Consider the following 27355-nt stretch of genomic DNA (forward strand, 5'->3'; position numbering starts at 1 on the left):
TTGTGTGTCAACTAATAGTTTGTGGCAATGATTTGTTAGAACTGGTAACCGTGCACGCACCACCACCCTTCCGGGTGTTGGTGCTCCCGGCCTCAACGGTCCTCCCGTCTCAACGGCCCCTTTTTCTCTACTTTTTTACTCTACAAGAGGACCACCATGGCAGAGGCATATCAAGAAGTCGAAAAGCGCATTACCGAGGCCTGCGATTCTATTAAAGGCCAAAAAAAGCCGAATTTCGCGTGTTTAGCCCGTGATTTTAACGTGCCAGTACGTCGACTACGAGCTCGCTATAATGGTCGTCAATCTCGTTCGACTCGCCATCAAGCAACCAGAAGGCTTAGTGAGGCACAAGAGCTTGCAGTTATTTAGTGGATTCGGCGGCTTGATTCAATATTTATTTCACCCACTGCGAGTATGATTACAGACTGTGCGAACCAGATTTTAAAGCAAAACGCGACTGACGCGGAATCAACGCGGGTAGGTAAAAACTGGGTATATGATTTTATCGCGCGACTTTCAGACGATTTATTATATATAAAGCAAAAGCCGATCGATAAGAATCGCCTACAAGCAGAAGATCTTGGTGACATCGCGCATTGGTTCGATCTACTTAGCCATTTCCTTAAAAATATCGGTCCAAGCAATATTTATAACTTCGACGAGACCGGGCTACAAATCGGGCAAGCAAAACCACAAAAGGTTGTTACGGCAAATCGTGAGCGAGCTTCAAATATTGCAGGTGGTGGTATATCAGAGTCAGTTTCTGCAGTTGAATTTATTACAGCAACAGGCGAGAAATTCCCACCTTTTTTTATTGTAAAAGGCAAACAGTACCTCGAATCATGGTTCCCCGAGGAGCTACCAGATAACTACGTTATTTCAAAATCACCTAGTGGCTATATTACAGACGAGATTGCAGTCCAGTGGCTTGATTATTTTAATCAGTGAACAAAAAATCGCGTGGGTAGAGGTCAATATCGCCTACTTTTAATGGACGGTCACGGATCCTATCAAACCTATGAATTCCTAAATTATGTGAAGAAAAACATATTATTGTATTTCCATTCTTGCCTTATACAACACACTTTGCTCAGCCACTTGATAACAAGCCATTTCTCACATATAAACAGAAATTCAAGGTACTTAATAATTATATTATCCGATATGGTGGTGACACCTCAGATAAGCGAAGCTTTTTCCGCAACATCGCACAAGCTCGCGAAGACGCCTTTCAAGGATCTAAATTCGTGAATCATTTAAAAATTGCGGAATTTGGCCTTTTAATCCTGATCAAGTTCTTAAAAAACTTGAAGCAAAAGTCGACCCAATCCCTAATCTTAAGATCTATGGTGATAGCGAAAACAAGACTCCTCCACTAGAAGTATCAAGTCCACTCGATTCACCATCGCGAACACCTAGAAGCACACAGCGAAGTATTAACAAGATTTACAAGTATCTTGACTCTGAAAACAAAATCACACCAGGCTTTCAACGTCGGATTAAACGAGCGCTTACCCGAAGTATTGCAACCTCAAATCTCCTTCCTGTTCAACGTGAGCTTACAACAGCTATCGGCTATAAAGAACAACGTGAGCAGCCTAAAACAAGGCAACAGATCTCATCTACCGGTGCATTAGAATCTCGTCACGCAAAACGCAAAATTAAGGATAGGGCAGCTCAAGAAAGGCTTACTCAGGCACGTCGGGAGAAGAAACAAGCAGATAAACAGGCCGAGCAACAACTTAAAAACGAGGAGGAGCTTGCGAAAAAGAGATCAGGTGAAATACTACCTCCTGACAATCCTGTTGATTTACTTTTTTGGTATGATACGGTCGGGGATCCTGTATAATAGACCAAATAGTTTAAAAAGGACCGTTGAGACCGGGAGGACCGTTGAGGCCGGGAGCACCAACACCCGGAAGGGTGGTGGTGCGTGCACGGTTACTGGTCTAAACTTTATCAGACAGTAGCGTATCTCCAGTCATACGCTAATCCATTTGTGGTTTGTATGGAGATAATGTTTGCCGGAATTTTAATGATGTCGAAAGTAAGATGTCACATAATTACTGTAGTGTATCACTTGCAGTGGTGAAGCCCTGTAGACTTTATGATTCGTCGTGGGGTCGACCACAGAAGCCATACCCTACTATCAGGTTCATGGTAAGCAACTTAATCCATATCTTTACATGATCAAATCAGAAAATAAATCGTTCAGGCTAAGGGTCGAACCTGCACCGTCAAGAAAACGAGCCGGCGCCTCCATCTATGAGTCTCCACACTCCTTGCACGTATGCTGGTTATCACGCGTGATATGCTATGCTTATCATGGAATAGCGTTTCGGGTGCATCAACCTTCATAGACTTGTTGTGAACCGAGTTCAAGAGGGCTTTATCTACGGAACAAGTTCCGTATAAAATTGGATTAATAGGATATTTACCCGAATAATCCGATATTCATCATGTATATAAACCCTCAAGTTTACAAAAGGGAATAGTACTGTAACAACAATCAATCTTCCTCTGAACTCGACAGACTAGAATAGACCTGCACTCTTCTGAGAGCAGCTTCTATAATGTGATGGATTCAGGGAAAGATACACTTGTTTGCAAAACCTCTGTCGGTTGTCTTATACTCTTTTACTTGTTTCTCAACATATGTTAGGCCAGAACCGGTTAGGTTCCTTAAGTTTTACCAATCAATCATAATTTGCCAAGCCGGAATCATCTGAAGCGTAACCATATTTGGATACATTTAAGGTTCAGGAAAGCATGAAAGAGGATGAGATACCGGCATAGGTTTTGCAAACAACTGTAGCATTTGAAAGGAGACAAGGCGTAGGTTGAGCAATATCTTGCCTGAATAGTTACAGGAAAACGGGGAAGTCTCAGGGGGTTAAAAACCTCGCATGCTTGCCAAGGTGCCAGCTATATTGTACCAGCTATACGCCATATCTTCAACACTATTATATCCTGTTCAATAGGTCCAATAGTACTACAGATGTAACTGACTGCAGGAAAGCCATCAAGGCCCTTATCTTACTGCCACTTTCGTGATATTTGTCCCCAGAATAGAGAGCATAAGATAGCCACAGCAGTTGCGTTGGTGAGCAGGTAGTTAGTATTTAGATCAGACGAATTAAACCACTGTGCTTTGGATAGTGTAATATGTAGTGCTAGGCGACACCGGTTCTTTTTAACATTGTGGAAGCTACAGTATAAAAAAGAAAGAAAATCGCAAATCGTTGTTGTTGAGCAATTCATGGCCGAAGAAACCCAAGTAATTCATCCGAGCAAGACCATAGCAACAGTATATCGTGGCACTCGCATACTAAACATAGCTATTATCTACCCAACAGGGCAACGCCAAACTCGATTGCTAGACTGCTACTCAGGAGTAAAGTAATCTGGCCGTCGCCTCGGTCGACAGGACCTTCGAACCTGCCCCATCTCTCGCACCCCTGTCTCAATAATAGTTTCATCCAAGGCACCTACTATGTTGTTGTCGGTCAGAGTATCTGTCGAGGCAGACTCGGGATCAGGCAGTGAAGGATATAGTAGCGTTGACTGTGACGAAGCGCCTGGCACCTCTGCTGAAGGTTCAGAGCTCTCTAGGTAGATGGCATCAAATGGCCCCTTTCCATGGCTATATAAAATATTAGAAATTGAACCATGAAAACATTTAATAGTTAAACAGCAAGCACTCACCAGTATGCACACATGTGGTGCATAGATTGATGTCGCCCTGAAAGCCAATGTCGCACGCAGCCCAGGTGATAGTCATACGAACACCTGTCACAGGTAATAATAACTCTCTCTGTGGGGTTATCCACCATGCAGGTTGTACAGCTCACTTTGGAGATGCTTCGACTGCGGAAGCTACGTAGAATAATATAATCCGTCCGTCCATGGGAAGTCGGCACAGCGAGTGACGCAAGTCGAGATGGTGAGACCTTAAATGGAATCTGATTTTCTTCCAATGCTTCGATGCTCACCTCTTGAATTCGACCTGGGTGTGGGGCAGCGTATGGGGACTTTGAAATGGTTCGGTCTCCGTTGTAAGGTCAATAACCTCGGGCATGGCGGGAGTTCTTGGCCTTGGCGTACCGAACAAGGCTGTTCCTTCAAGTGGAGAGGAGTAAAGTGCCGAGTTGGAAATACTCAACATCCCTTGTTGTTAAGAACTCCAGATGCGATCTAACCACTTTTTGTTACCTGGATATGTTGAGCCTGATGCTATCTCTTGCAAAGGAGCAGACGCGCAATATTTAATAAGGAAGTATAGATATTGTTTGCATCAAAAGGGCCACTCCCCAGATGTTCTAGGGCATCCCAGGACATATTGCGACGATCTTGTGAGACACAGTTTTAACAAGGTTTCTTTTTATTTGTGGTGCCGATGCAGGTCCCGTGCTCGCGAGGGTCCTCGATACCACAGATAGCCAGTGGTTGCCATTGCTGAGCCATTGATTGGAGAGTAGGATTCTGAAGAGATATGATTAGAGGGTTGTATCCAGTACCAACAAGAGGATATGTGATAGTGAATAATAATAGATATTAGATCCTGAAGAGAAAAGAGCACTCTTATAGTTGTGTGTGGATACTAGCTAAGTAATGGTAAAGTTACAGTTATTTGTTTTCTCACTAAGAATTTAGTTCATGGAATTTGAATGCATATGGTATGTACAGTATACAGCGGGCTAAAATATTTAACGGCTGAATTCTACATGCCATTCCGGTCCGGCTTGCACTCAACCGTGCTCTTATGTGTCGGGGGACGTGATGGAAATTAATATAATCTACAGATGCCTCACTCAGCCCATTATAAAGGTATTGTACCTACTTGACTATACCAGAGCAAAGACAGTGTCAAGCAGCAATATAACTCGGCCCCTATCCTATATCAGCGGTACGGTACTGGTAATGACTCACATCACTTATACAAAGCCAACCCCAGGTTGTCAACCAACTCTTCCAAACCACCACTTCGATCGAGCCTAACCGTACCATCCTCTGGTTCCTGATTGCTTGTATTGTGGTATAGCTGCATTTCCAGACTTTTCCCCCTTTAACAGCTTCTTCTGCCCTCTAATCAGTTTTTGGTGCCGTTTAAAGGTGTAGGGTACTGTAGGGGAATTTTTTAAGGATGCCCTCAAACTATTTTTATATGGCCGTCTGCTGTAAATATCTCGAAATATCTATGTACACATTATACTGTAATGGGTCCCCAGCGATGGCCAGACACTTTGTGGTGCTGGGGACGAGTACTCAAGCAGTTTGCGGTGGTGCTGCTTGAGGAAACCAAGATCTGCCCAAAAGGAGATAAAAATGGTTGTGTGGGATAGTTGGACGCAAATCCCAACGCGTCCGTGAAAATTCTGACAAGCAGCCAACAACAAACAATTACGAATAGCCAAGATGCTGTGTTCCCAGCTTGCCTCGTTACAGAATAGATGGATGGATGGATTTCATTTACCCTGACCTCTCGCCAAAGCGATATACAGGCTACCTCAACTATATATATCTCTGTATGTACATTTAGAGTGCACGACTTCCTGAAAAACAAACTTAGAGCCTTGTCAAGGCCTGTCGTGGCCTAATTGCCGCTCCCATTGTTAGGCTGCCCTCTTGGCGCGCGACTTCGGAACCGTTATAACACCTCTGCGAAGTTCAAGACGGCCTTGACCGTCTGGGCTCGGCCTCGCTACAGTACAATCGATGAACTGAAGAAGTCTGCTGGTCTCTTGTCTATGCGGCGACTAGATTTGTTCTGTGGTCTATATTGTTGCCGATAGTCGAGTGAATTAAATTTTAACCGATGCGCTTTTGCCTCCACCCAACCGTACCAGCGACGATGAAGAATAGCTAAGGCTTGCCTAGTGGCCTTATCTTGCTGGATCAACTCAATGGTTACCTCGCAAGCCCCGAAATAGTGGGAGACTTCTAGACCTCCTCTGCCTCGGTTTACCGCGACATCTTCACTAGGGGCAACCCACCTCCAACATTACTCCCCGACTTCTGCTTCCTGCCTCGTGATGATAAGGCTATATTTACAATAGTTCCGACAAATAAGATACTTCGATGCTTGTTTCTCCATCTTTCCAACTGTCCGCCCGTGGTCCTAATGGTGCAACTGCAGTTAAAACCGCATAAATCCTTCCAATGTGGTCTCTGAGGGTTTGTATAATTGCTTATTCGCCTTTTAATGGTCTACAATGGTTAGAAAAGTAAAATGATATGGTGTGTGATGTGGTGTTATGCTTGATATCTTTAACTTAAGATAACGTGGAATAGTATCACCACCCTTACTAGGGTGGCTGCAATGGTTTCTTGGAAACATCTCTTTAAGTGACCCATGAATTTCATACGGTTTTTGTTCTTATTTTATGTTTTGTTTTTTGTTCTCTGCTTGTTCTGCTCGTTCCTGTTTCCTTATTAAGAAAGCTACCAAAACCGCAGTCCAGAGGGGCTGCAGAACGGAACCAGAGGCAAAGAGGCCACCACAGTCCCCTAAGACGAGGCTCTAAGTTCGTCCACATGAAATGGAATAATGTAACTACACAAACTCAAGGATTAGTTATAGTTAACGTGCATATCGCCTAAGGCGAGTGGTCAGCGTATAAATACAGGTGGAAAACCATTCATTGCGCGTTATTAATTCTTAAAGCCAAGATTCATGGATCCTACATTCTCGAGGAACAGATCTGTTGATTTACGCTGTAATGGGCCCAAGCGAAAAAAAAGAAAAAAAAGGAAAAGGAAAAGAGATTATCAAGCCTTTCTTAGAGATTCTCAGATGGATTGTCCCATTCGATCTGGGGTATGATTTCTCAGCTGCCAGATCTTCTATCTCGCCTGTGATGACCCAGAACACCTTGGTGAAATGGATGGATTATATCTAAGGTGGCGATCCAACGAAACATCAAACATAAAGAAGGAAGGAAGGAAGAATTCTATCGTACAGGAAATGTGGGAAAATCTCTACGTTGTTGGATCAACAGTGAATAAAGCAGTCGGTGACTCAGGCAGATTCGACCTAGGCCCTGACAAATGTCATCAACCCGAGTCTTGTGGAGCGAGAACACACGAAGCAGGTGTGGCTATTTGTAAAGGCGTATATCATGCAGTTCCTAGAGGTTATATCTCGCCGCAAATACATGTAGGTAGAAAACCATCTATTAATCTTATGGCTCCAAAGGCTTATGGTCGGCCGCGCCTAAGACCACCCCGTGCGCTGCAAAAGTAGTGCTGAACTACTAGCCTCGGTGGCTTGATCACTCCGATCCGGCTGACTTCCAGGGAAAACTCGTTGTAAAGCCCGTAATGTGGGGATGCTACCCGCAATGATACCCGCGGAAGCTTCAACATAAGACCAGATGATTATATTGCCGCCTGCGTCTGCACAAGCTGGAAATCAGCATAGGTTGGTGGAGTGTAATCTACGGGCAATTAGAGACTCACATAGAGGTTCAGAGCGGCTAGGCGCTTGGAGATACGGGATGCGAATGATCACAGCAAAGCTTGCACTGGGTTTCCCAAAGATATCAGCATGTTAAGATAAATTCACAACGCTTGGTAACGCACACACAAGCAATTCCAAAAAGACCTATCAAGCCATATTTGCAGGCTTTAGCCATTTGAAGGTTCCACACTATAAATACTGGTAGAAGTCCAATGGTAAAATCAGAGGTCGCAGCGACAGCGCTGTACGCATAAGTAACATTAATAATAATGGCGGCCTTAAGGCACATTTCATCCGCGGTTGTCGTGTTCCAGAAATGGGAAACTGGACGGCATTGGAAGGTAGTGAAGAAGAAAAAGACCAGCCCTGCCAAGATGGAGAATGCCATCACGAAGCACAGGAACATTCGATGGACCTGGTTGATGGTAATACGCCATACACAGATGCAAATTGAGGCCTTTGCTAACACGCAAGCGGTCACATAAAAGTCCTGACCGAGCCACCAAAACTGGTGTAATCTCGACTTGTTAGACCCACTGGTAGGTTGCTGATGACTGCATAAGTAGACACTTACCAACCTAGCAAGCCGGAGGTTAAGTTCTTGTGAAGTTAAATCGCCCATTTTCCTTCCTGTACCGCATATCGCGCCGCCGATAGTGGTCGTGGTAATGCGACGAGCATTATCTTTATATAATGGGTTTTAGCTAAGGCCGTAGACTGGCTTCATTTCTTATTGGCAGGTAACCGGTCTCACCTACCGTCGCTGCCACCATTAGGCCGTCGTCCCATCCAAACGATTTCACAATGCGCAGGCGCACATAGCACCTAAGGCAAACGATCACAATAGAGAACCCACAAAGTATGGAAGAAATAATAATAATTGTTAAACTCTTGTTTCTCACCATAGTGAAATGGACACTGGAAAGTGAGAACGAAGATAGTGAGAAATAACAGTTATCGGCTGTTTTGCGGATATTATACTGTAGGGTTAAGGAGAGACCAAAGCAATACCAGTAAACTAGTGGAATATGAAACTTGATCCTGTTGGACTTGGGTTCCGGTTTTGGACACTGCCTTCCACAGAATGTCGCGACTCTTATACAGGACTTGAATAACTGTTCCTTTTATAGAAACTTTCAAGTCACAGGGTCAAAGCTATACCTATAGAAATATTAATATAGAGTACTCTCCAGTACTCTCCTCCTAGTTCCATAGCAGCCCCACAGCGACGGAACTAAAATGAAACTGAAAAAAGAAATGAATGTACGCCATGGCACTGTACTGGGAAAAGAGCTCTTATCTCTGCAGAGGTCTCTTATAACATCTAGACTTTAAATCAGTCTCCACTCGGCCCGTTCTTCATTGGCAGGGCGACTAAGGTTTGAAGACAGTGCCACATGCTTATTTGGAATAGATACTGCCAACTCACGAACGCGGTCCATAGGAGGATAAAAAATCTAAGATAATCCAGCCTCTCTAATAGAATATTCTGATGATAATTAGATAAAAGGGAGTGAGCGGCCCGCGGTTCAAAAAACATTATGGTTAGTTTGATAAACAAATTATATACAAATGTTAATGGAAAGCACCTACTTTCTATCTACCTTGAATCCGTACGAATATGTTTCCCTCATACTACGGCAAGCTATTAATTAGGTCCTCTCCACAACATCGCATTTTTCAGTTTGTCCTTTTACCGCTGGAACGCGATACTCGGCCCACCCTTCCGGGCATGTGGAGGGGATGGAAGATGAGTTCTTCAAGCCACGCAACGCCACACTATCAGGGTAATCAACACAAGTACAAAACGGTCAGGACAAGGTGTGGCGACATGGCATGCGATGAAAAACGATCCCTAGAAAGCGCCACATCCCTTGTTCCATGCTCATCATTACAGTTACTGGTTGCCCTGGTGGACCAACACGCTGGGAAGGAGGAATAGAACGAGGCTGGACGAAATCAAGATCCGTGGTTGAGACAACTGCTTTTGCATGGTATGTTACATCATTGACTCATGTCGGGCCGAATAGCAGTAGAAGGAAAGAAAAACGAAAATTGAACTCTCGGCAACCATCTCATAATCTTTAAAATCCTCGGTTTCAAATTTTCTCAGTATCAAACAGATTGCAGCAGGAAACAGATGTCTTCGTTATTTAACAAGTGCCCAAATTGCAACAGAAAAACTTCCAGAAGTCTGTTTTGTTCTACAGCATGTCGCTCCTCCCTGTGTGCACAGCAACATACCTCTACAGAATTACCTACTTCATCGTCACCAGTCAACCAAACTCCTCCTACATTGCGATCATCTCATACGTTTTCCTTATGCAATCAGAATAGTATGGGACAGGAAATTTCTGGAATGGGAGAGCAGATGTACGACACAGAGAGGGAGCCACTTGCTGCTGAAAATGAGCTCAAAAAGTACGAAGATTATTTCGACAAGGACCGGGCTTGGCAACAATAAAACAAGTAAACTTCTCCTTAGCCAAGCGCCGTACATACTCCTCTTTATAATATGCAAGATCTCGTGTTGTATTAATTACTGCAGGTGGCGAAGAAGTGGCGGTTCTGGCTAATTATTATTTATATTAGAATATTGCTGTAGGTTAAGATATTATAATAGGTTACAAGGTTTTTTGTTATATTTCTTAGCATACTTCCGCGATTTCATCGCGTAGAGGTATTGCAATTTAATCACGAATTAACTTAGTAATCTAACAAATAAAATTAGTATTTATACTGGTTAGTAGTGTTACTATATTAATATTATTATCTCCGGCTTCCTTTATAGGATCGGAGGTTGGTAAAGGGCTGCCTTCTTGCTCTATAAAAGGGCCAGCAGTGGTTAAAGCTGGTGTTACTAATAAAGGATTCTGCAGTGCAGTTATTTTAGCCTTTTCTTTTAAAACTTTTAGAGGCATCGCAGTAATAATACTCTATTAAACTAGAAGACGGCAGATGGGCTGCCCAAAACGGCTGCAGTCGACCGTTTTTGGCCGTCAACCTGCTAGGCTTTCCGCCACTCCTCCGTGCACTTATGTCTACGCACCGCCAAGTACCGATGGTAGACGTACCTAAACCTTAGTTATCCGCAGCGCAGTAACATGGCAGGTCTTCGCAAGGATGACTTGTGTGAGCAGACACGAGACAGCATCCGCGAGAGTATGAGAAAATGTGGCGAAAGCCAGGATAGATAGGTCTGGGGCTAGATCGGTGTTAGGCCACCCTGCGCCAAAGGCTACGCCGAAGGAAGGCCGTGTTATCGAAAACAACAATTCAAATTAGCGATCCGCATTCCTTCCTGGGATCTATACTATTCGCCCCTGATCGCGATCTCGAGGTTCTCTGCTTAAGGCATTCTAGTCCTCATCCTCATCACCAGGCGGCGGATCATCCTCCAAATCCTCCCTGGTCCAGTAATACACCTCACGATCCCCTGCATTCCCAGCAGCCACGACATAGTCCGGACCAAGCTCACCCTCGTCGAAAACCTCCATTGGAGGAATTGCCTGAAACCGCTCTAGTGAAACTTGAGTTAATCTATCCTCATCAACAAGAATCCGGCCCTGCATCGTAACCCTCCCCCTTGCATCGAGATAAGCGAGCAAGAAGTGGTCGGTCTCAAAGGTCTCTTTATCCGCAATCAAGATGTAGCTCCTTGATACAAGATGTAAGAAACTCCGCGCGGCAGTATTCTCTTTAACGAGAATATTTAAGTCACTTCTCCACGATGGGTTCGACCGCTTGACCGCGTTCAACCGGTCTTTAAAACGAGAGTAGAACCGATTATCCACGCGCCAGTCTTTTCGGCGTACCCACTGGTCGTCTTGAAAAAGACGGGCAGCAATTTCTGGTATGATCTCGAGCACCTGTTGCCAGGGACCGGTTCCAAAATTAAAAACAGCGGGATTATCCAGAATCGCCCAATCCGCGTCATCTTCGAAGAACTCCGAGAGTGTTGCCCAACTCTTCACGCGCTCATCATCCTTAGGATTATACCACGTTCTTAGCAGAACTGGATTATTACCACTTGTATTAGTATAAGCCTCCCAAACGCGCCAGGCTCGTCGACGTATATCATCAGACCGCCAGGGGCGTAAGATTATAGATATTTCTTCTTCGGTCGGAACACGGACGGGTTGAGCGTCTGGGTTGGTACCACCACGTGTTGGGTCCCAGTCTGCGTTGAAGTGGTCAATGTTTAGAAATTGCTTGACTAGGCGCGCGCGCTGCGTGGATGGTTGTTCGGTAGAAGCGGGGTTCCAGGATTCCTGTGGTTTATATGTGAATAACAGGATTAGATTCTAGAAGGAGAGTCTTACAATTAGATATTGTTCGACGGGGAGCTGGCCCCATGAGGGGAGATAGTCGAGTGCCATGTTTTTGGAAAGAGATTGGGCAGAGAATTAGCAGATGTCTGGAGAACGCGGCTCACATTGACAGAATATTTGCCTCAGGCCACATAAGTTTATGTGGCCTGGGCATTTATATGTGGCCTGAAGAAACGCGATGTGGCCGAAACTCTATTTACTGTTCATGCCACAGCATCGTTCCCCACGAACGAGGCTAAATACATAACAGATGCTGACTAAGACAGTGCAGACCGGCATCCGGAGCAGAGGGATATCCCGATGTTCCAACAAGGATGCGCTTACACGGAGTTGAGGCGGCCGACCGGCGCCAAGACACGGAGTTGGAGCGGCCGTTCGAAGCCCTAACTGACGTTTTGGGACACCTATATAATTAGATAGAAGTAGCAACGCCCTCGTGGAGGATTCTTCCATTTGTATTTTTATATTTTCATTTTTTAACCATTCTGCTATAGCTTCTTTTTTACTGCCTTCATCATATGCCGGTCATGGATGTAGATCCAGAAAAACAAGGCAGCAATGGCAACGTTGCCAGCACCGACTCCAGCGAGAATGTCGTCCCCAAAGAGACATCGCCTCGTCCGATTCATGGATGGAAGGTACAGCTTGGCTGGCGACGAGTACGAGAGTGATAGCTAATTTTACTGTAGTGGGCCATTGCGTATGCCTCAATGATCTCGACTACCTTTCTCTTCGCGTTGGACAATACTATCGTTGGTCCCCATATCCCCCATCCCAGCTCCTTATGTTGAAATGCCCCAATGATAAACAGCTAACCTATACTCACGCAGGTCGCCGACATCCGACCTGTGATTCTCGACTTATTCGGTGAGGTGTCGCTTCTTCCATGGATCGGCGTCGGGTTTGCGCTCGGCACCATGTGCGTCCTGCCATGGGGCAAGGTGTACGGAGTCTTCAACGTCAAATATGTCTATCTATTCAATATAGCACTGTTTGAAATTGGAAGCGCGGTGTGTGGCGCCGCTCCGAATATGACTGCCCTTGTGGTTGGCCGTGTCATCGCCGGGGTGGGCGGATCTGGGATGTACTCGGGGACCCTGAGCTTTGTGGCCATGTTGACCTCGCTGAAAGAGCGACCAATCTATATGGCTGGCAGCACCGTCATCTGGGGAATCGGAAGTGTTCTTGGCCCAGTGGTACGTTTTTCCATCATTGAACTCCATTTGCAGCGTGATTGACAACGGCGATCGAAAATATAGGTCGGCGGTGCGTTTGCAGATAGTTCTGCGACCTGGCGATGGGTAAGTTACCATCATTTTCGATATAAAATAGTGCATTTTGACTCATGTCTATCTTTCCAGGCATTTTACATCAATCTCCCGATCGGAGCTGTCTTCGCCCCATCCTATCTCTTCCTGATCCCCAGCGTGGACCCAAAGCCGGGCAAAACTTTGGCAGAAAAGTGTCGCATGGTGGACTGGATCATGACGACTACGTTCCTTGCTGGATCTGCCTGCCTGGTTATGGCTATCACGTTTGGTGGCACGCTGTATGCATGGAGCTCCGGCAACGAGATTGCGCTCTGGGTTGTAGCCGGGGTCCTTCTACTCGTCTGTATTGTCGTGGCAAAATTCCATCCAGGTGTTGATAAGGGCAACCGGCTCTATCCAGCGCATTTTCTCAAACGGCCTATCTTGATCAACCTTCAGGTGCAGATGTTCCTGGTGTCCGGTATTGTGCTGGTCTGTACTACCCTACCACAATTAAGAGAGAGCTGCTTGATACTAACTGGACATAGGCTATGACTTATTATATTCAGTTGTTCTTCCAGTTTATCCGGGTTTGTGGCTTCCTTTCTTGAAAGTGTCTCCTTGGTGCGAAACTGACTGATCGGTTGCTCGCCGGTAGGGAGATGGCCCCTTGGATGCAGGCGTTCGGCTCCTCCCTTTCATCATCTCCATGGTCGTCTTCGCCCTGGCCAACGGAGCATTCATGCCGAAACTGCCATATATCCTTCCATGGCATCTTATTGGCAGTGCACTTGTGGTTGTCGGGACAGCATTAATGTGTCAGTGTCCTCCATCATGCCAAGGGGAAAACAGCTGATAAAGAGGGAAACGCAGATACCGCGGACCTCACCACGTTCAACGCTAGAATCTATGGATACTGTATCCTAGTCGGTGCTGGATCAGGCTGCTATGTGGTCGCCGGGTTCCCCATTGTACAGTCTCTTGTTGCACTAAAGGATATACCGAATGCCGTGGGTGCAATGGCTATTTGTAACAAGCCCCGAGTTCGTCTATTTTAGAATCTATGCTAACACTCTGTTCTATATTTGTAGCTCAAGATCTCGGTATGGTCATCTTCCTTGCTATGGCAGGTTCGATCTATCAGAATCTCGCCTTGCAAAAAGTGACCCAGGCAATGCCGGCACTAAGTGCAGCTGATATCACCAATCTCGTCGCCGGTACTAGTAGCCGGACGTATAAAGCACTGTCGGAATCGGAGCGAGCTTTGGTGACGCCGCAGATTACGGAGGCGATGAGCAACGTATGGTTGTTCTTGGTAGCTGGGACATTGAGCTTCGTCCTGACTCCTGCTTTATGGGTAAGTAACGAAGCCTTTAGGAAAACACATAGACTAACTTGTGGATTGTGCAGAAAACCAGAATGAACGGAGCAAACGCTGTTACTAAAGGGGCATGAAACTTGTCACTGACCAGAAGAGACAATGTGCATTTTGAACCACTTTAATTAGCCACACATTAATCGATTATCCATAGGCGGGCCAAACGAGAAAGCAATGAATATCAATTTGGAAAGACATTATGCGTCATTGAGCAACAGCTTAGCAAACATAGATACGATGTAACTCTTGCACTTTGTGCTACCCTTTCATAGGTTTTCATGCCTGGAATATGTGGAAAGTCAACAGGCGCTACTGATAGCCTACACACGAACGAACAGAATACAGATACTGTGCGGCAGCTGAAACTGTAATTCTCTATCTATGCCAATGTCTCATGACTCATCCATTTACTAGCGAGTCTGGACCTCCACCGTTAAGCCTGCCCGGTATAAGGGTGATGTTTATAACCTCTTTCCATACGTGGAAATCGTCTCCTTGTTTGCCTTTATGCGGTAGACTTGCCAGCAAATACTCGCTCTCCGACGGCATATTTGGCTGCCATGTCGTGCCATGCTATCTCTCTCGGCTTTGACCAAGTGCGAAGCCTACATCTGGCCAGCAGGTGGTCATCTACGGGTGAAAAACGCCTAACAGTTGCTCTTGTGATAGAGGCCATTGAGAATTGAAAATCATGATGCGTGGTCCGTTCTGTTCGCCCGCACGCTATCGGTGAATTGGCCGTATGAAGCTGCCGGCTATCTTCTGTGGACAGGGAATAATAGGCATCTGGCCATCAATCCTGTCTTTGAGAGACACTTGATGAGTCTGAACAACTGGACTTTGGGCCGAGAGTTTGCTGTGGCCTATCCAAGCCTGGCTGACGCAGCCAAAGTTCGAGACAGTCCTTGATACTTCAGTCCCTTGTCTCACTGAATGTCTTCATGACGGAAAGTGACCCTTGCACATTTTGTGAGTTATAAAATATTGATCCTTGCCAACTGAGTAAAAGCTCCCAAAAGAGCCTAGGGGCGACAAGCATGCTTGTGTCACGTTGTTGTCTTTGTCCTATTACCCTCCCGAGCTGACTGGGGATTGCGGCTCTCACCACTACCTTTGCTGTCTAGCATCTACTCATCCTATATAAGCTTCATATAAATAGAGGACCCACAACACGTCGACAACTCGGATGAGACGAGTAGGACCGACGCAAGTTCGGACCACTCAAGCCGTGTATATTGACAAAGCATAGCAGATCCAGGGACTCAAGTTGGACATGCGCGAAATAGAGCAAGAGATGGAATCTGCGAAGTCTCCAGTCACTCAGCTGGGTTACGATCATGAACAGTGTGAGAAAGAAAGAGTACGTTTTATTGCATGTATCCGATAACATGTTTCGGCTATCGCTGTGCAGGCCGGACTCGAGAGGGAAAGACCGAAAAGAAGACAGTTCCTACAAAGCATAGAGCAAGCTGGCCGACTTTGAGAGCTAACTATCTGATCACGGACATGGTATCAAGCGAGATCAGGGGTATGTGGGAACCGAAATGGTCAAAACCATTAGCGATGCGTTCATCGATTCCCTCCTCCGCATCGGATGCGCCGGGCAGGTCTCCTTGGACAAGATGGACGACGAACCGGGTCCAGATGAGCAATCCAGCGGCAGTCACTTCAACCAATAGTCGACACAAATCTATGTCAAGCTCTGCGAGCACCAGAGACTTTTCGCTACTAAATTCGCACCGACCCTCTGGGGGCGAGCAGGCCGTCAGCACAATTTTCTACCTCATGGCGCTTCGGTCGCTCTCTGCGTCACCGTTCTGCGTTCGTCGACGAAATCAACCGTACCCTATCTATACTACGCCTATGGCGTGGAAAATTCTATCAACGTGTTACATCGAAGAACGCCATACTAGTACTTGGTTTAACCTATCCTGGCCCGCCCTCTATTGCAAGTCCTCCATTGCAATGCCATTGTACCGGATGTCCAACCAATCTCCGGCGCTGGGACCCTGGCGACATTTAGAAATCTAACAAGAGCTGCCAAGGATGCGTACAATAAGGGGGGTGCGTAGACTGTAACTCATGAGATGCGTCCAGGAAGATACTTATATATCCCATGTTGGTTGGACAATTAATCAACCTTTGGGCCATTTCGACCACGGACTTTTAGCCTCTCGCATTCTAAAAAATTGCGAAGCTCCTAGGTTATAAAGGAAATGAGATAAGAAACAAGGTGACCCGGTAATCTCGCCAGAGAATACGAGAGCCAATACTCCCTACAGGCTTTTTAAAACATATTCGAAAATCTCATCTGGCTTGGGAACAGCGGCTTTCCCATTCTGGATGTCTGTACCCAGACGGACAAGCACATCAAAGAGCTTCCGTGGCTCCAATTCTCTTCTAGTTGTGCTCTGCAACCGGCCGATGAACCTATTGAGCTCATCTCCAAAGACTTTCTGCTCTGCGCCACCTAGGACATATCGAATCTCTGGTACATTTGATATGGATGCAGCGTAGCACTGGATTATCGCTTTAACCTGTCGATTTCCCCCCCAAAGGCGCCGCAGCCCGAAAGTCCAATAGTGACAAAGGAGTAGGGTTTCCGGATATTCCTGTAACAATGTGAGCAGAACGCGGTGTAGGCCTTCATCAATTCCCGATCTAGATAGCCTGGCATAAGGTCCGGAATGTTCTCTCCACCGTGGATGAGTGCGGTCAACAAGGTCCAATTCCAGGGCGTTCATGAATAGCATGACCCGGTTGCGCCAGTCAGCTGACGATGGCCTTGGCCTGCCATGCAATATTTCGTCCAAGGAGGCCCATCTGCCATGTCCTTTAGTAGTAACGATTGCTTCGGCACCCTGGCAGATGAGGACCTGGCGGTCCTTCAGAGGGGGCGCTAGCAGTGTCACTGGGTACGCCTCGGGGGAAATAACCACATGAAGCTCCTCTTGAGGGGTATAAAATTCCACTGTCTAGTTCGGAGGCCACTATGGCTTCGAAATATGTGAATAGTGCGGTTAGATACGCCTGCACAGCACCCTGGTGCATTACCCCTGCAACTGAGTACCAAGGCGACAGATTGACGAAGGACTCTGTCTGCCATGGATGGGGCGGCAGGGAGCACAAGAATTGGTGTACGAACAAACATACGGCCTGCCTTCTGCTTAAAATAAGAAAAGCGAGGGGATGGGCCAGATTATTTTTATAGACTTTATAAGCTGCACAAATATTAGCTCCGTGCTTAAGCCTCCAAGTTTATATGCAATATCCATGAATCCTTTCGCCACATCGTCGAAAGCCTCAAGGAACACACAAAAAGATGCGACAAAATTAAGCACAGGCGTGCTATCTCCGACCTTTATTTCTCCCAACCACTTAACAGCATCTTGCACGTCCCGTAAGTCCTTCCTGTCTCGATCGACCTACTAATGCATATGACAGACCTCCATATCTATTACCCACCACTCCCTCAGATCACCACGGCGTGATTACCACAGGGTGGCACCCAAATAGGAAGTGCTAATTGTTTCTGGTTTTTCGGCACATCCGCAAATTTCATCTACTATATGTCCAATCCTGCGCAAGTACTGGTTTAACTGAATACCATTGTCCGGACCTGTGCTAGAGTAGAATGCTTGTATCCTGCATAGCCGGTCATACAAGATCTTAGTATGCCTTCCGGGAGAGCTGCATCAATCGCCTATGTATATTTACCAAAAGGATCTTGTAAAACCGGATTGTTTCTTGCCAGTTTTGTTTTTTCTCGCATATTACCCCACGTTGCGGATCCTGCGCACCGACTTGGCCAGATGGGCGGATCTGGCTGACAGCCCTCCTGAGTTGGGTGCTGACTTGCTGTCTTGGCTTTTGGAGTCGTAGGTTCTCTCTGTCATTTATTGTCCATCCATTTGCTGGCTGAATTTTGTCTTGAGGGTCGATCACGTAAACTGTAGAGCTTCGTATCGGAATAAATTTCGTACAGGAATCAGATTGATTGGAAATCAATATAATGTTCATCTTGAATATTAACTATCAACTTTACTGAACAGAACAATAGCGATCAATCTTTCTCTGAAATACAACACTAGCTATTGACCAAACATGCTCAATAGGCCTTGCCATTTGCACTTGAGCAATCTTCGTGGACTATTCGTTATCGTTATCAGGCCGTAGCACCGAGCTATTAAGAACTTCGTCATTATCGGGAGTTAGGGATTTTAGTCTCCAGGCTTGTACTAGCACTACCCAACTCATCTAACCTGTTGCAGAGCTCGTGACGAAGTCCCAGGCGAACAATCGGCCAGATTGAGGATTAGGTTACCACCCAACAGAGCTCTCCCCAACAACATCAAGGATTGTGAAGGAACTGGGTCTTCCAAGGGCGAAATGTAAGGATGTACTAAATAGCATCATCAAAGGAGCAAATGGCCGAAGAACAAGCCGATATGTCCTATTTTACATCCTCTGTATTTATGGTGATAACTCCTAGGATCTTTCCTTCATAAGATTCCACCTTAACACGAGGGACAGTCCAGCCTCCACTATCCCGCGCATATTCCATCAATGCATCCTTGAGCATGATAACAATGTCACCATGTTCTATCTCCAGCTGGTTAGACAGTCGATGTGGCTGGCAGGACATCAAAGGAAATATGACGAAAACAACTTCCTTTAACTGTTTCATACCGCAAAGGCTCCTCATAGTATACGAGCAAAAGCTCTTATAATCTCTGACATCGATGCTGAGCCAGCAAAGGGTCGCCTGCTCCGTTTCATCTAAATATGCGAGTAGACTTTCGTCCAGGCGCACTATGTCGTACTCTGGGGATAAGTATATGCACCGATGCGGCGCGTATTCAGTTCGAAACAACGGTAAGTACAGGCGCTTGGCAACGTTTCGGGCTTCATGGTTGACCTGCAATTGGGCTGGGTTGATTAGGCTGGCGCGAAAGCAGTGCACGTAGCGTTTCCCGGAATTCGGATGGACGTGTCGATCACATGAGACATAGATAACTCGATCGTCCAAGACAGAAAGGTGCCATATGTTCAGGCGGATCTCGGTCGGCAGCGATGAAAAGAGGGTAAAAATAGAAGGCATTTTTAAGATGGCACGAAAGTGCTCCAAAATTATAAAAGAGTGTTTAGAAGTGCAAATCGAGAATAAGCCCGTCAGCCTATGTCAGATCTGATTTAGCGCGTTTATGCAGCTAATTGTCCCACTCACTAACATAATCGGTAAGCGAGGGACAGTCAAACATTTCCTCTTCTACTGTCTGAAATTTTGTCATCTACAGCTCATCTACGGTGGGAGATAAGAGAAGTGTTGAGACTGAGATACGGAGATATTCTTAGGAGGAAGACCCAGTGATGTTTTACCAATCAGTCAACCAGTCGATAAAACAGGGTCATGGAAGCATATCCTGACACTTTGTACGTAGGCTCCTACTTGATGCTGGGGATCCGTCGTCTCACTACCGTTGATATACCTTTGGTCTGTAGACGCGTATCGAGACTGGTTTATTCGCCAGTTAAAGGCACTTTTAACGTCGAAGCGATTAGCGAGACCACCTTCGACCGCAACCTTGCCCGTTCAATTGCATTTGTTAGAACGAGCAGTGCTTGCTCTGTGTTGCGTCCTGGGCGGCCGCCGAACAGTGTGTTTGGGAGGAGTTTGCGCGTTTCGGCCCAGTATGACAGGCGTCTTACCATATTGGCCTCCAGCAGTTTCCCTAAGGTGTTCAAGAGGGAGATCCGTCGGTACGCGCCAGGCACCGCGTAATCGGATTTGCCTAGTTTAAGAGGCACCAGACCTGGCCGGAATGGGTGGGACCGGAGCGACAGCAAGAAGAATCTCGCTTGCACTTGGCTGCCCAGTCTTGGTGCGTGACAGGGTCTTTCATAGTTTTGGAGACTTGCTTCGAATATTGAACTATGTCAATTTGTGGATGATGTACTGCATTAATAGGTAGGAGTGATACAACTCCACAGGGTCAAATCTAGTATAGAAAGGTACATAATACAATAAGTAGGATACGAAATAAATCTAAAATATTAGGACTATCAATAATCACCACTTCTAGAAACATCTCTAATAAGCTAAAGAAGCTCCTAGCCAGTCTTAAACTTGGCTGGTCCCGCCCACCGTCTCATTTTCTTTCCACAGACTTGCAACAACAAGATAATCAGGAACGCGAAGACAACAATTCCAGTCATGGTGCCAAACTGGCGTATCGCTCCCAGCTTATTCGCCCACTCCACCATGAAGTAGCTGACGATGAAGCCCCCCGTGGTGCGTCCAAAGTTAATCCAGGCGGCAACTTCGCCGCTTGCCTCGGGATAACTGTCCAGGACATAGGCATTAATCGCCACTGTCATAATCATGATGCCAAAGACGTAGAGCCCCCAGCCCAGCGCTGCCAGCATATAGTGGTAAGCGCCCTCGAGAGCAAAACCCAGTAAAATGAGCCCGGCGATCATGAATGGTGTAGCCACCCAGATGGCTAGAAGACGTGCCTCGGGCTCCAGGCGGCCTTGGTTGCGGCGCGCCGCCATAGAGGCCAGCATATCGTGCAGCCAGTGGCCAGCGAGTTCTCCGAGAAGGGCGGCTACAACAGGAGTGAAGTAGAAGAACCCTAGATACAACGTTGGATATCAGAGAAATATCGGAGTCGATATCTTGACAAGAGAATTGGACTAACCGATCTGCTTCGGGCCAAACCCATACAACGGACCCAGAAAAATGGACAGGGTCGTATTAATCCCAACGACCCAGGCGAAGGTCAGAAGGTAGTATACCGTAGAGAGGAATACAACAGGTTTTAGAATAATAGTTATCGGACGCATAATCGCGTCTTTGGGGCTATTCTTAATATATCCGGTCCTCCACTGCTGAACGCCCAGCATACGCAGAAACCGGGAGCCGCTAAGAATAGGTGGAATCTTTGCCTGGCCGTCGGATACCATGTCCGGCTGTGCCGTCTTCCGGTCGTAGTAGGTCTCATCGACAAAAATGATGATCGCCATGAGACACAGGCCGGTTTCGATGCTGTAGACCCCAAAGGCCCATTGCCATATCTGGGTGTTGATAATAAAGGCGGCAAATAACGGCCCCAGATAGGGTGAGAGCACGATAAAGCCGGACCAGATGTTAATTTTACGTGCTTGTTCATGGAAGAAAAACATGTCCTTAATAAACATGAGGCCACCCTGCACTTGCGTTAGCAGAGGTCGTCGAGAATATACGGAGAGTAACTGACTCCCTGCGTAACGGTGGAGAAGAAGCCGTTTAGAATCCGGGCCGCCTATACCGTTAGTATCCATGTATATATGTATATATATATATATATTTCATTTCGAACGCCACATACCATAAACGACTCAAACGATTGGGCACCCGCACACCAGATGGCTGTCACCAGGGCCAGCAGCGCAAACCAGAAAAGCACCGGATAGCGACCAAAATACGCAGCCAGGGCGACGACAAAGGGCCCACCTGCCCCCAGCATAAACACATTACCGACCTGAGAGTGGTTGACATGGTCCTGGGTCATGTTCCATTCCCTGTTGCCATCGGTCAAGGGTTGGTTGTAGACAATTCGGGGATGGTCCAACTTACGTAGCCTGTGGAATGAGAGTCACCGCTCCCGTGGCGCTTCCATAGTCGGGTAAGAAGGCCGTGACCGAGATAATAATAAGGATCAAGTGTTTGCGGAACGAGGGCCAGTTGAGAGGATCATTGGGGGAGTCGCTGGGTTGTGGAATGAGCACGATGCGGCCATCATCGGTGGTGCGCAGGTCGCGATTCTGGGCCACTGCTGTGTCCAGAGTGTAGCCATCGCGCTCGCCGATTTCCTCCAAATCCACCGCGGGCTGACCCTTTTCGGGGTCCGTTGTCGAGTCGGGGGAGGGAGCGATATTCATGATGATAAGATCCTAGGTAGACAGTGAGAAGTCTGAGGAGAGAAAAAAAAAAAAAGGAAGAAGAGGAAGAGTGGGAAAGAGAAAGAGAGATGAAACACATATTGTGAAAACGCTCAAGAGTGGTTGTAAATTGTCGGTATATCTTGGCGCATATAGCCCGCCATGAGGGGATTCTCGCGACACTAGCATGTGGCCGCTTCGGGGCATGGTTACAAACGTGCCATTGTATGGTTGCAGGGGTTGTCTATTTTGGTGGGCTCAATGAGAGACATCTGGACTGGATTTCCTCGAAAAAAAGAAATCACCGGATTAACCACAGTTCGCCGACGGTGACTGGGATTGTTGCAGCGACAGGGATTGAAAGGAGCAAGATGCAGATGGCGCACCAGGCAGACATTTTGATTTGATATCGGCTGCAGGGCTACCCACCGCTATGACCTGGTCGTGGAGACTGTGCGAAATACACTGGATCGACTATTAAGTGGATTCATAACGGCCGGGGAAACGCCTCTGGCTCGAAGGGATCTGGTGTTTAGTGCGAGACCGGGCCAAATAGTGGATGCATAGTGGCGGTTAGCGAATGTAACGGATCAGGGGATAAAATATATCGCATTTTTTTTATTGGTTGCTTGGCTACGAGTATTAATAATTGTTGACTAGACGTTATAGGCTATCCTACATTGATTGGCTTTTGCAGCAAATAATGGAACCCTAATAACTGATCTATGCATGTAGCCTGCACCTCATCTGGGCCGGTCGGTTTCATCCAAGTCCACCCCCTGGACATGGATCTCGGTTGTCTTGACAATTCCTTGACCGGGAGGAGGGAGTGGACCTGGATCGCCCGGAATAAACCGATCCTCACTGCTACCATCGCCGGTCTCGTGCTCGGTGGTGGCTCGCTTCGTCGCGCCTGGATAATTGTCCAACATGTAGGACACCTCTTTATTGCGACTCCCGAACTGCGCGTAACCGTGGTTGCGCATGTATTGCCGGCTCGAATATCCCTTCTGACTGGAGCCGGCGTTGCGATGGGTCGAGCGGCGGGCGACGGTGATGTTAAATAAAGGAGTGATGGCGGGGATACAGGCGGCGATGATGATGAGGTACTGCTCGATGGCTATCCATATGGTTAGATCGACCGTGTTCCAGGAGTAGTCGTTGCGTTTCGACAGGGAGGCGAGGTTGATGCTCTTGATGATGGCGGCAATCATGGCACTGGAGATGTCAGACTCCATATTCAAGACTGTTTGTGAACATTATAGGACGCACACGACCCCCAGAGACAATAGAAAGCCCAGGCCGACTTTCACCTTGCGGGCCATCTGTAAACCGTAGATTGTGGTGAGGGGATAGATGGCCAGGACGAGATCGGAGACGGCCGAGAAGGCTGACGGTCAGCGCGTTTCCCATTACCAGGAGAAATGTATGCAATACAGCCTTGAAAAAATGCGTAGTTCCTCTGCACCGTTGGGTCCCAACAGGACCCTTCCTCCAAGGTTGGATTCCATAACCGCGCCGTTGGCGTACACTGTCCGTAGATGGTATATACGCAGACAGTATTGACGATGGTCAGCAGCAACATGCCCGCCACCATGGCAGGTTTGTGGTGTTTTACCTTGCGGATGATGCGCAGAAGAAACATTGCGACCGACACCTTTCCCCAGTTCGTGGACATGACGTGGAATCCCTGAGACAGCCAGTTGTACTTGGTCGCCATGAGGCGCTGATGGTCGGCCAGGTCTACCATATGTCGACCGGTGCCGTAGTGGGCGCTGACGGTGGCCAGGGAACTGTTCATGGCGGCGCAGATCTATAAGATTCATAGTTGGTCAGTTCATTTTGTATCTTTTCTCTCTGTTATGCAATATATATCAGTGATGATAGTACCATGGCCAATACGAGAAAGGCATCATCCCACCCCAGGGACCGGATAATGCGTGCTCGAGCATACAAGCGCAGGACACAGAGAATCAAAGAAACCCCAAAGAACGGCCATGAAACGGCATCGATGACCCAGCTGCGATTAGCACCCTCCAGATTAGACCGTGGGAGGGCCATGGCCGGCATGATGCGCACGAAGAGAAGTCCAGTGGGAAGTATGATAATCGTAACAATTCCTATCCATAGTGTGGATGGAGGACAAAGGAATGATACATCGTTCGGACCAGACAAGTGGCATGGTTCGGCGCCCAGGATGGGAATCCTGGACTGGGTTCGCCGAGAGTCCATGCAACGTTATCACTTTATTTGGATATTATTTATTAATATCGACCAGGCTAACTATCATTATTATATGCCCTACGGAGTGGACATCTCCACCGCGGAAATACACGGTTGCTTAACTGACCCGCTGCGAACCACTAATAGAGAGAATCGAGCGGCACACCGCAGGGATCATTCGGTGGGCATTTCATTCCGACCTAGATTTAATTCCACGAGGAATATTCGTTGCCTCCTTTTAATCCCTTCCATCCATTTTGCTTTCTTCATGACTCTGATCACCCAGCACGCAGCGTCCCATCGGGGTCTGCGCGTTTTGCGCTCCTTTGTGCCTCCCCTTCCCCGACATTCGCCTCCATTTCCCTCTAAGGATCCCCCTCCAAACGATGGCATCGAGAGACGCGAAGTTGTCGTAGTCGGTGTATGTTCCTCCTTCTACGCTCGCGTGCCTATATATATATATATATATATACATAAGGTATACTGAGAATTAAATCACCAGGCCGGCCCAGCAGGCCTTATGCTCACCGCCCTCTTGTCTCGATATGGCCTCTCCGACGACTCGCTACTCTGTATTGACCAGAAGCCCGGTATCCTCCAATCCGGCCAGGCGGATGGAATCCAACCGCGCACCCTGGAAGTCTTCAAGACGCTGGGCCTGGCCGACGAGATCCTTACCGATGGCTGCAAGATGTACGAAGTCGCGTTCTGGAACCCCGTGGAGGACGACGGGACGGCCCGCGCCCCTGGGAAATCCATCGAACGCACGTCGATCAGCTCGGATATCACGGTGGCGACGCGCTTCCCGTTCGAGGTGACCATACATCAAGGCCGGGTCGAGCGCATCCTGGAGGACGACTTGTCGCGGTACTCCCCGCGAGGCGTCCAATGGTCGACGGCCCTGGTGGATGTGCACATCGACGAGGAGGGAGACGCCGAATTCCCGGTCGTCGCCTGTCTGTCGGCTAATGGGGAGCGACGGACAGTCCGAGCAAAGCACCTGGTGGGCGCAGACGGAGCACACTCGGTGGTGCGCCAGGCGATGCGCGTTCCTCTGCAGGGTGAATCCACCGATCACATCTGGGGAGTGGCCGATTTTGTCGCCGAGACGAATTTCCCGGATATTAGGCGGCGCACGGCGATCCACTCGCGCGCTGGGTCCGTCATGGTCATCCCGCGGGAGCGCATCGCTACGGGAGAGTATCTGACGCGTCTGTATGTGCAAGTTCCCGGTGCCGTGACGGAGGATTCACGCGAGCGGCGCGCGCAGGTGACGCTTAAAGGCATCCTGCAGCAGGCGCAGGAGGCCATGTTCCCATACTACGTGCGTCCACGCGATGGATCCGTGGACTGGTGGGCAGCGTATCAGATTGGACAGCGCGTGGCCACGACCTTTGACGTTCGCGACTCGACAGGGGTTCCGCGTATCTTGATTGCGGGGGATGGTGAGTGACAATTATTCCCTTGGTACTACACTATCCATGATCGAAAAAAGAAAGAAAAGGAAATACTGACTGCTTGGAGCGTGTCATACCCACAGCCCAAAGGTAAGCAGAGCACAATCTCATGTCAGAGTTACTATATTTACAAGGATGACCCGACAAGGCCGGCCAAGGCATGAATGTGTCCATGATGGATTCGTACAACCTCGCCTGGAAACTGGCTCTCTCTGTGCAAGGCCTCGCCGCTGATGGTGCGCAACTCCTGCGCAGCTACCACGAGGAGCGATACACCGTGGCACAGGAGCTCATCGAATTTGACCGTACCTTCTCGTCCATGTTCTCGGGCAAAATTGGCGAGTCAAACGGCGGTGAGACATTGTCGCATGACCAGTTTCTGGAAGTCTTCAATCGGGGGAATGGCTTCACCAGCGGATGCGGCATCGAATATGGCCCAAGCACTGTTGTCGACCAGGAGGATGCGGGCCTCTTGTGTGAACCGATGGATTATCTGGGGGGCATGCTGAGACCCGGACGACGACTATTGAATGTCACCGTAAAGCGACACGCGGACGGATCACCCAGGGACCTGCAAGATGGTAGGTTGACTCCCTTCCGGCTGTCAAATGAGGCGTTTCCTGACCAAACAGACTTATTCTCGGGCCGATTTCACCTTCTAATCTTTGCATCCACCGATCTCCTCTCACCAGTGGGTCTCTCGGCGTCGATAATCAACGCCATGTATCACCGCGTGCTTCCTAGTTTCTCCCCGGGGCTGATTGAGCTGACCGTCCTTCATCCGCGGTTATCTCGACCCTTTGACTGGGAGGATGTGCCGGGGGCCATCAAGCAAGGAGCGGAAATGCGCTTCTATAATGGTGTCGACCAGCAGGATGCGTATGCCATATACGGTGTTCCCCAGGATAGGGGTATTCTCGCCATCGTCCGACCCGATGGTTGCGTAGGAGTATTGGCAAAATTGGAGGATCCGGATCGAGTAGCTTCATACTTACGGGGCTGTTTGCGTATGGTAAAGGCTGAATGAATGCATACTTGGGAAACATAACGATTGGCCTTACATAAATAGTTGACGTAGTCGATTGACTGGCTTCGTTGGTTCAGCTGGATTTGGTTATAATTAGTGACCGTAGTAGGTATTTATTATTATTTTTTTTTTAAATCTACTTTTTAATACCGAGCATTTCCTGTTATGGCAGGATGTTCCAAGTTGTATTTTCGCTCCTATATCACAGGCCTGTGACGCTGGATTGGTCGGCGTCGACCGTGTGATGGTCAGCTCCGAACCTATTCTAAGGGGAGTATTTGAATGGTATGGGAGTGCAATCTCGCTC

At 47.7% G+C, this 27355-nt stretch overlaps 11 protein-coding genes across 11 annotated transcripts; 4 read left to right on the forward strand and 7 right to left on the reverse strand.

The window, feature by feature from the left end:
* Positions 1-156: 156 nt before the first annotated feature.
* Positions 157-1849, forward strand: ATNIH1004_003776 (uncharacterized protein; the record flags this gene model as incomplete). Its single annotated transcript, XM_033568449.1, has 3 exons — positions 157-267; positions 1131-1294; positions 1357-1849. 3 exons carry the CDS (start codon positions 157-159, stop codon positions 1847-1849), a joined length of 768 nt encoding a protein of 255 aa, XP_033430444.1.
* A 1535-nt stretch (positions 1850-3384) lies between these two features.
* ATNIH1004_003777 (uncharacterized protein) lies at positions 3385-4078 on the reverse strand (the record flags this gene model as incomplete). The annotated part of the gene is made up of 2 exons (XM_033568450.1): positions 3385-3643; positions 3993-4078. 2 exons carry the CDS (start codon positions 4076-4078, stop codon positions 3385-3387), a joined length of 345 nt encoding a protein of 114 aa, XP_033430445.1.
* A 3135-nt stretch (positions 4079-7213) lies between these two features.
* On the reverse strand, positions 7214-8364 carry ATNIH1004_003778 (uncharacterized protein; the record flags this gene model as incomplete). The annotated part of the gene is made up of 6 exons (XM_033568451.1): positions 7214-7395; positions 7459-7523; positions 7582-7967; positions 8034-8143; positions 8218-8284; positions 8362-8364. The coding sequence occupies 6 exons, from the start codon at positions 8362-8364 to the stop codon at positions 7214-7216; spliced, it is 813 nt and encodes a 270-aa protein (XP_033430446.1).
* A 2454-nt stretch (positions 8365-10818) lies between these two features.
* On the reverse strand, positions 10819-11838 carry ATNIH1004_003779 (uncharacterized protein; the record flags this gene model as incomplete). The annotated part of the gene is made up of 2 exons (XM_033568452.1): positions 10819-11730; positions 11782-11838. 2 exons carry the CDS (start codon positions 11836-11838, stop codon positions 10819-10821), a joined length of 969 nt encoding a protein of 322 aa, XP_033430447.1.
* Positions 11839-12317: 479 nt separating this feature from the next.
* Positions 12318-16097, forward strand: DEP3 (Efflux pump dep3; the record flags this gene model as incomplete). Its single annotated transcript, XM_033568453.1, has 12 exons — positions 12318-12428; positions 12480-12542; positions 12621-12986; positions 13050-13091; positions 13152-13532; positions 13589-13630; positions 13699-13858; positions 13914-14069; positions 14132-14397; positions 15088-15309; positions 15668-15778; positions 15945-16097. The coding sequence occupies 12 exons, from the start codon at positions 12318-12320 to the stop codon at positions 16095-16097; spliced, it is 2073 nt and encodes a 690-aa protein (XP_033430448.1).
* A 597-nt stretch (positions 16098-16694) lies between these two features.
* ATNIH1004_003781 (uncharacterized protein) lies at positions 16695-17524 on the reverse strand (the record flags this gene model as incomplete). Its single annotated transcript, XM_033568454.1, has 2 exons — positions 16695-17393; positions 17489-17524. The coding sequence occupies 2 exons, from the start codon at positions 17522-17524 to the stop codon at positions 16695-16697; spliced, it is 735 nt and encodes a 244-aa protein (XP_033430449.1).
* Positions 17525-18871: 1347 nt separating this feature from the next.
* On the reverse strand, positions 18872-19519 carry ATNIH1004_003782 (2EXR domain-containing protein; the record flags this gene model as incomplete). The annotated part of the gene is made up of 1 exon (XM_033568455.1): positions 18872-19519. One exon carries the CDS (start codon positions 19517-19519, stop codon positions 18872-18874), a length of 648 nt encoding a protein of 215 aa, XP_033430450.1.
* Positions 19520-19828: 309 nt separating this feature from the next.
* Positions 19829-20200, forward strand: ATNIH1004_003783 (uncharacterized protein; the record flags this gene model as incomplete). Its single annotated transcript, XM_033568456.1, has 1 exon — positions 19829-20200. One exon carries the CDS (start codon positions 19829-19831, stop codon positions 20198-20200), a length of 372 nt encoding a protein of 123 aa, XP_033430451.1.
* A 329-nt stretch (positions 20201-20529) lies between these two features.
* Positions 20530-22341, reverse strand: ATNIH1004_003784 (uncharacterized protein; the record flags this gene model as incomplete). The annotated part of the gene is made up of 5 exons (XM_033568457.1): positions 20530-21053; positions 21120-21627; positions 21678-21722; positions 21789-21981; positions 22037-22341. The coding sequence occupies 5 exons, from the start codon at positions 22339-22341 to the stop codon at positions 20530-20532; spliced, it is 1575 nt and encodes a 524-aa protein (XP_033430452.1).
* A 743-nt stretch (positions 22342-23084) lies between these two features.
* On the reverse strand, positions 23085-24411 carry ATNIH1004_003785 (uncharacterized protein; the record flags this gene model as incomplete). The annotated part of the gene is made up of 3 exons (XM_033568458.1): positions 23085-23587; positions 23872-24154; positions 24232-24411. 3 exons carry the CDS (start codon positions 24409-24411, stop codon positions 23085-23087), a joined length of 966 nt encoding a protein of 321 aa, XP_033430453.1.
* A 421-nt stretch (positions 24412-24832) lies between these two features.
* On the forward strand, positions 24833-27048 carry ATNIH1004_003786 (uncharacterized protein; the record flags this gene model as incomplete). Its single annotated transcript, XM_033568459.1, has 5 exons — positions 24833-24985; positions 25067-26009; positions 26089-26111; positions 26170-26602; positions 26654-27048. The coding sequence occupies 5 exons, from the start codon at positions 24833-24835 to the stop codon at positions 27046-27048; spliced, it is 1947 nt and encodes a 648-aa protein (XP_033430454.1).
* Between the last annotated feature and the right edge of the window lie 307 nt (positions 27049-27355).

Source organism: Aspergillus tanneri (assembly GCF_003426965.1).
Source record: "Aspergillus tanneri strain NIH1004 chromosome Unknown AapTan_1_pilon_pilon_pilon, whole genome shotgun sequence".
Taxonomy (NCBI): Eukaryota; Fungi; Ascomycota; class Eurotiomycetes; order Eurotiales; family Aspergillaceae; genus Aspergillus; species Aspergillus tanneri.